The 9,827-nt window shown below is 40.4% G+C and overlaps 1 protein-coding gene across 2 annotated transcripts in view; it reads left to right on the forward strand.

Moving 5' to 3' along the window:
* Positions 1–9,797, forward strand: part of LOC133412097 (neurocan core protein-like) — a 43,084-nt gene extending 33,287 nt beyond the window's left edge. Inside the window, exons 14-20 of one of the 2 annotated variants that reach the window (XM_061695154.1) lie at positions 2,634–2,747; positions 3,136–3,187; positions 4,927–5,033; positions 5,924–6,006; positions 6,195–6,339; positions 7,957–8,139; positions 8,642–9,797. In XM_061695154.1, coding sequence (XP_061551138.1) covers positions 2,634–2,747; positions 3,136–3,187; positions 4,927–5,033; positions 5,924–6,006; positions 6,195–6,339; positions 7,957–8,139; positions 8,642–8,748 — 791 coding nt within the window. In that variant the 3' untranslated portion in view covers positions 8,749–9,797. The other variant, XM_061695155.1, reaches the window with a different exon arrangement.
* The last annotated feature ends 30 nt before the right edge of the window (positions 9,798–9,827 follow it).

The following is a 9,827-nucleotide window of genomic DNA, read 5'->3' on the forward strand; positions in this document are numbered from 1 at the left end:
GTGTATTATGAATGAATGATGGATGGATCAATGGACGATGACTAAATATGACTTAATGATGTTTGATACTGTATATAAATTATGGACAGATGGATGATGAATTGTACTGTATTGCGATGGATAAATAAAAGGTAGATGGTGTATTATTGATGGGTGGTGAATGTATGTGATATACAGTGTGAATAGAAGATGGATGATGGTGCTAACTGTATATACAGTACATATGATGAATGGATGATAGATTATTTTATATGATGGATATATTTATGATATGTGATGCAAGAATTAATGATGAATGGGTGATAGATAAAATAGATGATGGATGATTGGTGGATGTGGAATTGATGAATATGAAATTCTTGCATAAAATAGATGAATGAATGTATGCCATATGTATAGATAATAGATGTATTTTTGATCTACAGTATTACTGATCAGAATCAGAATCATCTTTATTTGCCAAGTATGTCCAAAAAACACCCAAGGAATTTGATGGCTGGGTGTATGTGACTGGATACAGTACAGTACATTAATGATGGATGGACTCAATTGTTTTTCATTTAATAGAGGTGAACAACATTTTTGTATATTTAACTGGACCTTTACCCAAAAAAAGGTTGTTAGTAGGGCTTAAACATTTCATAGAAGAGACTATCCAGGATCATGAAGTGCTGAATGCGGACTCTTTCAAGATCAGTGGGCTCCCATGGGTTTAACATCCATCCATCCATTTTCTGAGCCGCTTCTCCTCACTCGGGTCGCGGGGGCGCTGGAGCCTATCCCAGCTATCATCGGGCAGGTGGTGGGGTACACCCTGAACTGGTTTCCAGCCAATCGCAGGGCACATATAAACAAACAACCATTCACACTCACATTCACACCGAGGGCCAATTTAGAGACTTCAATTAACCTACCATGCATGTTTTTGGGATGTCGGGGGGGAAACCGGAGTGCCCGGAGAAATCCCACGCAGGCACAGAGAGAACATGCAAAGTCCAAACAGGCGGGGCCGGGAATTGAACCCCGGTCCTCAGAACTGTGAAGCAGTCGTCCACCGTTCCACCGGGTTTAACATTATAACTACATATGTAACTGACTCACTGGCCTTCTCTCAGAAGTCACAAATTAATCATGTTTCATCCACTAAAATTAATATTTGTGTTCAGGAATGTAAGTAAATAACTATTTCCTACTATTTACTACTACTACTTAATCTAGAAATAATAATGTACTTCACTATTACCCTACTTTGAAAATACAATTTTGTTTAAAGAGCCCTAGTAAGGATAAGCAGTACGGAAAATGGATGGATGGATGGCGCTGCTACATATTGGTGTGTTAACCATTACGAAACATACATAATCAAGTTGTTTAATGTCCATTGTTGGTAATTTTGGGCAGATGTGGCTTAAACCTTATTTTGAGTGGTGGGCTAAGAAATGTGTTAAGCAATATAAGTAAATAACCTTATATCACAGAGCAGGTTACACAGTCAGTTTAGCATTATGATAACAAACAATCCAAAACACTATAGATGGGCTAAGGAATAGCATCAGTGTTGCGGTGTTATAACCCTTGGACACAAATGACGGAGCAACAAATGTAGACAGCTGACATAATAATACTCAGTCATATAGTCTTTCTCCTTTATAAAAAAATTACTAATATTACTGCAGTTTACTGAGTCCGTTGTGGAACGTACTCGTGTGTGTGTGTGTGTGTGTGTCTGTGTCTGTATTAAACTGCCCCAGGTGGCTAAGGCCCACACACCAGAAGGAGCAGCACAATGTCCATTGAATTCATTCATCTTCCGTTCCGCTTATCCTCACTAGGGTCGTGGGCGTGCTGGAGCTTATCCCAGCTACCTTTGGGCGTACACCCTGAACTGGTCGCCAGCCAATCGCAGGGCACATATAAACAAACGACCATTCACACCTCCGGGCAATTTAGAGTCTTCAATTAACCTACCATGTATGTTTTTGGGATGTGGGAGGAAACCGCAGTACCCGGAGAAAACACACCCACGCACGCACGGGGAGAGCATGCAAACTCCACACAGGCGAGGCCGGGATTTGAACCCCGGTCCTCAGAACTGTGAGGCAAATGTGCTAACCAGTCATCAACCGTACCACCTGAATTGAAGCAAAAAAAAGTACAATTTAAACTGCTATTTTTATGATTAATTTTATTTAATTTTTTTTTTTCCTTTGAGAGTGGAATGGAATAATGGCATTTCCATTCATTTGCTTTTAGTTACAAACATAGTCACGGACTGAATAAAACTCTTCTCTCAATGCATCACTGTATTTGTTATTTGTAAGGAATGAGCATGTAAGCTGCATTTGCACACAGAAGCTATTGTATATTGGAGGTTTTTGAGAGCGTCTCCTTATGTGACACAATGGGTAGGACAAAACAAATGCAAAAGGGATAAAACTTCCAACGCTCTTGAACGTCAATGTAGTCCTTCGAAGCAAGAACACAGATGGCAGAATTGTTTTTGTATTAGTGGCTGAATGTCACACAAATTGACACATTTTCTTCCCTCCACTTACGGAACATCTTTCTTTTCTCTCTCTCTCTCTCGCTCTCTTTCTCTCTCTCTCTCTCTCTCTCTTTCTTCCTCCTCGCAGACGTCGACGACTGCCAGTCGGAGCCATGTGAAAATGGAGGTACTTGCATCGACAAGATTGATTCTTTTCTCTGCCTTTGCCTGCCCAGCTATGGAGGAGACACATGTGAGAAAGGTGAGAGGTGAAAAACCCAGCAGGTGCAAATGGACAAACAATGGATTACGTGGTTAAATAATGGGGAAACTGAGATTCTGTACTTTTTCAACTTCACGTGAAGAAGTCAGATCAGTACTTCTGCATTTACCAGCCTTTTTTTGTTTTTTGTGTGACTAAAAGCACAGCCACAATTCTTCTGTAACCTTTGCAGTAGTCAATGGATCCTCCACGTAATTAATGGACATTAAAGATGCAACAGAGAGGAGACGCTGTGTGCTATAAAGTGAAAACCGTCCTTTATGTAGCGCTTCAAATTGCCAAATGACTCTCCTCCCATCTTTACCTTCTACTTTGCTGCTGCTCTTTCAATTAGAATACAAAGAAATCCTTTTTTTCCCCCTTACAGACATAGAAGGCTGCGAGCACGGCTGGAGGAAGTTCCACGGTCATTGCTATAGGTAAGAAACTCTAGGTAGTGGTCCCGAACCTTTTATGCACCACGGTCTTTTCACAGAGCTCCATATAAAAAAAAAAAAATTTTTTTAAACACGCAACTGTTATACTATATCTCATCACAGCTGTTATTTGGTCATAAGCACAAAGTCGAAGGCTGAAGATAATCAGAATATCAACAGTTCCACAAGCGCCATTTATTAGTTAACAGTAATAAGCGCCAACAAATTTTAATTTGCTTATTTAATCAGTTATTCAACTCCACCAACACAAATAGTTCCATATTTCGCTGTATCGCTTATTGGTTAATTGACAGGTGTCCTGGGTGCCTGACTGTAAAAACTAAAATCAACACAACACATAAACAGGCTAGAACTATCTTTAAAGTAGACTTTTTTTAAATGAAGACCAACCATAAAAGTAACAAAAATAACAAGTAACAGCACACGTTATATTGTTACATTCTGCCATTTGGTCAAAACGCAGATTGATGATTAGCTACCGTTCTGATAGCAAGCTGCAGTAGCTAGCTAGCCTTGTTTCTGAGAACTGTCAAAACAATAAACATGCAATTAGCACGAACTAATAACACAAAGTTGCATTTTAAAACATATGGTATACCTGTCTAGTAGGGCTGTACAATGAATCGGATTTTTGGAATTGGACAGTTGCAACGTTACTTGTGGTCAAATATCAACACTAACTATTCTTTTGCTGTGATTCGCACTCTTTTTCCTCTTGTCCGTTCTGTCCCTTTGTCTGTTTTCAATAAACATCAGAATAATTATTCATGCAGTTTCCATCCCGCTTATCCTTACGAGCGTTGTTGGCGCGCTGGAGCTTATCTCAGCAATCATCGGGCGAGAGGCAAGGTACACCCTGAACTGGTCGGCAGCCAATCGCAGGGCACATATGAACAAACAACCATTCGTACTCACATTCACCCCTACAGGCAAGTTAGAGTCCCCAATTAATGCATGTTTTTGGGATGTGGGAGGACACCGGAGTGCCCGGAGAAAACCCACGCAGGCACGGGGAGAACATGCAAACTCCACACAGGCGGGGCCGGGGATTGAACCCGGGTCCTCAGAACTGTGAGGCTGACGCTCTAACCAGTCGGCCACCGTGCCGCCGTCCACTGTGCCGCCCAGAGTAATTAAAAAAATAATTAATAAAGAAGCAGGCACAAAAGGCATACAGCTCCACCATTCTGCAAGGCCATGCAGCTGAACAGCACAGGTTAAAAAAAATACAAAAATAAAAAAGATGGGATGGTGGAAATGGAGGCAATGTATTCAGTCCTTTGTTTACGGTATTGAAAGCGTTGCCTTTGTCAGCCTGTCGCCACATTAAGCAGAGCAGGCTTGGTGGGTGAGAATCACCTGTAGCGATAAACCCGTACTTTAAGTAAAACTGCTGATATTGTCCCTTGAATGCAGCTTCTTTTTTTTTTTTTTTTTTTTTAAGTTGTAGGCGCTTCTTCTTTTGGCTCATTGTTTGGCCTTTTGGCCTTTCCGAAGAAGCTCTCAGTAGCGGTCTGTGGCACGGTAGTTGTGAGGCACTGCTCCTTCAAAGACACTTTTAAACATGCTTTAATGAAGCTCCCTCGTGAGCCCTGTAAATGCAAACTTTTGCTTTCATGCTGTGCTTCTTTCTAATCAGGACCACAGGAGCTTGCTTGAGCTTGTGTAAATGATGGAAACAGGACAAAATGTGTGTGGGTGTTTTGGTTTTTTTCTCGCAGGTACTTCACCCACAGACACACGTGGGAAGATGCAGAGAAAGACTGCAGAGAGCACAGCGCCCACCTGAGCAGCGTTACCTCCGCCAGTGAGCAGGAGTTTATCAATGGTAAATTGGGGTGCGAGACAGATGCTAAACACAAACAATGATGCTGAAATAGTGTGTAATATACAAAAATTACCTACAACCACTGTCCAAAACGTTAGGTACCACTACACCATCTAACGAGGTCCGACACATCTACTGTATATAGAAACATTCTGCCTTTTTAAAGTTAATCATGTTTAATTTTAATCAAGCAAAATAAACTCATAAAGACAGCGGTTTATATTTTGCCCTGAAAAAAAATTGGAAACACCCGTCAACGAAAATATTATTGCTTGTAAAAATTTTTATAAAATTCTCCAATAGGATCTAAATAGATTATGAACGTTTGCTATGTCAGTATTTCCCAACTTTTATTGAGCCGAGGAAGATATTTTACATTAGATGTATCTCATCGCACATCACCACACAAAAATGTCACAAAATGTTTATATGAAGAGTTCAAGCGCAATAGCAGACATCCTCATTTTTTGCAGGTTGAGTAAAATACTAGAACTACAATGTCTTGAACCAACCCTTACCCTTAACTTAAATTACCCCTTAATCGTAGCTGAAGAGTGACCAGTTTGTGATGACGGATGGTTTGTGCAATAAAACCTTTATTTTCTGTGAGTTCTACAGAGTAGTTGTTTGGTTTTGTAGGGTTAGGAAATGTAATTTCAAATAATGGCGTGATAGGCAGACTTCTAGTAGGCATGGCTCTTTTTTTTTTTTTGTGTCTAAATTTCAGTTGTCCGCTGTTGCGTTTAAACTATTTAAATGTTCCAAAATTGAAACACGAACCAAATCATTGACTCTAAATTAGATTAAGTGTGGCTGGTAAATATACTACATTTGTACTCCATTGCTTACTGTCCATTTCATGACAATATGTTGTTGGTGGTTCTTTTAAGGTCTTGGTCATGACAACGCCTGGGTGAGTCTGAATGACCGCACAGTGGAGGACGACTTTCAGTGGACTGATGGCAGCGAACTGGTCAGTCAGAACTTTTTAATTGTGCCGCAGTGTGAAATGTTATATTCGTCGATAATGTCTTTACCTAAATACCAGAAGGTTGTGCGAAAATGCTTGTGCTTTTTTTTTTTTCATCCCTCAAATAAAATGAAATCCAGACTGCAGCCGTGCTGCCCGCTGATAAATAAACTGAATCATTTATTTTGCAGATATACGAGAACTGGCGGGAGAGCCAGCCAGATAACTTCTTTGCAGGAGGCGAGGACTGTGTTGTGACCATTGCTCATGAGGATGGCAAGTGGAACGACGTGCCCTGCAACTACAATCTGCCCTACATCTGCAAGAAGGGAACGGGTACTGTTTACTTACACAGACAATGCATACATTGAATTATCCGAAAATACGGTGGACGCTCCAAAGTCAGATGCAATCCATTCTGTGGTGTGCTGGTTGACTGAGTCGTCGTAATTTTAAAACGATTTCCCAGGAAGGTTTTTTTTTCAGTGCACGAAACACAAAAGAAATGCCGATTATGGTTTGAACTTGAGGCATATTTTTCCGAAAAAGTTTCATTGAACTCCAAATTGTCATTGCAACGTTGGAGGTTGCACTCTAATCAAAAAAATCATTAAGTAGAGGAGACAAAGCTACAGAAGAAGAAAAAGGCTACTGCTACAAATAATAATTGCGTAAAAGTCAAGCTAATTATAAATGCCTTCATTCAATAATGAGCAAATAATTACTCTTTGACTTGTCAGGTCGCAGACGCGAATGAGGTGAGATGATTACTAAAATCGTTACTATGACAACGAATTAGAACCTCACATTATCAAACAACTAAATTAAGGAAAACAATAATTGTTGTTCTTGATTATCCAGGACCAACAGTAAAACATTCGAGAAGACCAACATCATCTTTAGAAGGTGAATCTATGTAAAATGAGAATATTTTCCCTCAGACATCAGAATTACCTCAGTGATTAGCACACAGTTTTCCTGCCCATGTTTTTTGCCATTTACAGTTTATTTCAAATCCTTGACCCAGTATTTCGTCAGTTAACAACTGGAGATATTCTGGCCCCTACTTTTTTGGGTCTAAATGCAACAAATGACTTAGTTTGGCTACATGTTTGTGTGTGTGTTAGCGCTAACCATCTGGCCACCTTTCAGTCGTAAGTGCTCATCTTCACAAAGTATTCTCGCACTTTCGACTTGCACTCAGAAGTTGGCTCGGCTTCAGTTTTCCTTCATGAAAGGTCACCGCAAGCAGATGCTGCACAAATCCATGCCAATAACAATCTTGAGTTGGAGCCCAGAGCAGCACGACTGTCATCTGCTGGCACAAAATGATACTGAGGGTCACACTGTTCTACTTCACAGGTGACAAACTCAAGGCCCGTGGCTCGATCAGGCCCTTATGTCATTTTATGTGGCCCACCAAAGTCAATTTTCCTTTACTTCTGTTCCAAACTAGTTCTCTATCATAAAAATGATCAGAACCAAAAGCCTTGGCAGTTATGTAATATGATGGCATGATTTACTGCGATTGGCTGGCAACCAGTTCAGGGTGTACCCCGCCTCCTGGCCGATGATAGGATTAAGATGGCGGGATTTCTTAAGGAAAAGGTAATGTGGCTTCGTTAAATAAACAATGTGTCATTCTCTTTGTTTTATGTTTAGTTTCACAGTAAACAAACAACTTGAAGAAAGCACTTGGCTTCTTTTTGTAGAATTGGTCACTGTGAAGTCCACTGCCACAATATAACAATCATAAATCAAATTTTTGCTCACAACAAAAAAATCATATTTCAAAAAGTCGAGTCAAAAAGTTGGGTCATTAAGTTATGCAAGTCAAGGCACCACTGTATGCGGTTCCACCATCATACTGTATCTGACTGACTCGCTTGAGTTCAACCATAACCACGATCAAAACAAGTTTAGCACCGCATTTCTACTTGATCCTGTTTCCAGTGTTGTGCGGGACCCCGCCTGCTGTGGAGAACGCCCACCTGGTAGGTCGGCGGAGGTCACACTATGACATCCATGCAGTGGTGCGCTACCAGTGCTCGGAGGGCTTCTATCAACGCCACATTCCCACCGCACGCTGCCGGGCAGATGGAAGCTGGGAGCGACCCAGGATCATCTGTGCCAAATGTAAGTCTGCTAAATGTACTCTATTTGAATCCTAACTCAGCCCTTCACATCATTTCCAGTGGCCTTTGGAGCCAATTATATAAGTATTATGAGCTTTTTGATGGATTAAAATGGAAACGATAAGTAACCAAACGTAAACTGTCATTTATTCGAAAAGTACTTTTATCAGGTACTCATCCTTACATCAATAACAGTGGGATGATAAGTTTTAAAAAGTAATGTCCTAAAAGCACCTTATGTGATATATCCTACTCTAAGAACACATTTTAGCCTAAAATATAAAATACAATGGCCACACTGTATTTAATAGCACCAAACCTTTACTTTCAAACAGAAGAAGGCACCGCTCAGGCCAGCAATGATGCTGATGTTACTGTTGAAAACTTTTTTTATTTTAATTTTTTTAACATCAGAATCTATAAAATGATTTCATTATAGGAGAGTGTGACTACTTTTGCCCCTCTGCTAAAAGATTTAAAAAGGTATTTTTCATTCCTTTCAGCCCGGCGCTCCCACCGATACAGGCGCCATCATCGCAAGGTGCGTCGCGACCATCGCGGCCACAGGAGACACGGCGAGGGCCACAAGGACGCGCACCGCTACGACTGAACCAAATAACACGGCGCCTGCGAAGCCAAGGTGCTACTGTGGCTCCAGTTCACGCAAAAGCAAAACGCAGCGATTCCCTTGTTCCGCTTCTAACTGCTTTATCCCTCCTGATGTATACATAAGGTTTGATGACTACCACACATAGAGTTGATCTCATTAACTGCACCGACTTTGGCTGTTTTGTTTCTTCAATTCTTAAACCTACTTCCTTTAACTAAGGTCCAACGCGAACACTAACTGTAACACTAGATCTCACGCTCCCTAACCTTTTCGTACAATGACCCCTCTCCCGCCCGCCATGAACTTCAGTAGGTCAGACTGGCGGCAGAGTGCGCGCGTGTGTGTGCATGTAAGATAGGAATGTTCCTTTTTCTGTTTGTGTAAAATGAATATGACTAATCTCGTATTCTGTTACAAAGCACAGATGTGATTGATGCATTATTGCAAGGTGACCCTCAGCTTTTTTTGTACGCGCTGCAGTTGTTACTTTGTTCACAAGCACACGCATTGCCGATACGTTTTATTCTACTGACATGCTTTTTTCTAATATCTGCTATGTTTTATGTCATGTTTTATTATTTATTATTTTAAGTAGTAAAGATGATCTTCTGTTTATTTTTTGTACTTCTTTGGTGTAACATTGTTTTTTCTAACCCAGTATTATGTCATACAATCAGCCAGCAATAAAATTAATCAGTTGATTGTTTCTGAGTGAGTATTGTACATATTGTGGTGTTTACTGGCTTATGTTTAATCAATAGCTGGACCTTGTCCAATCAGATAATGCGCCTCAAGCACTCTCAGTGACTCAGTGAGTGGCATTGACAACTTGATTGATAACGCGAATGGGATTATTTGAGTCCACTCACTCGTACCTAAATTACTTAAAATTCCCGTCAATCATTGCATGGCTACATTTACTTGATGGCTAGAATGTGGAGATGTTTTTTTTTTTTTTTTTTTTGGTCTTTGATATATGAACTGTCATCTATGTTTTTGGTGTTCTTATGACGTTTTTGTCCTGTTGTGTTTCATTCTTAATAAAGAGAAAATTATACAGCATTTGTGTAATTAATTTT

The sequence above is a fragment of the Phycodurus eques genome, chromosome 13, assembly GCF_024500275.1.
Source record: "Phycodurus eques isolate BA_2022a chromosome 13, UOR_Pequ_1.1, whole genome shotgun sequence".
In the NCBI taxonomy this organism is placed as follows: Eukaryota; Metazoa; Chordata; class Actinopteri; order Syngnathiformes; family Syngnathidae; genus Phycodurus; species Phycodurus eques.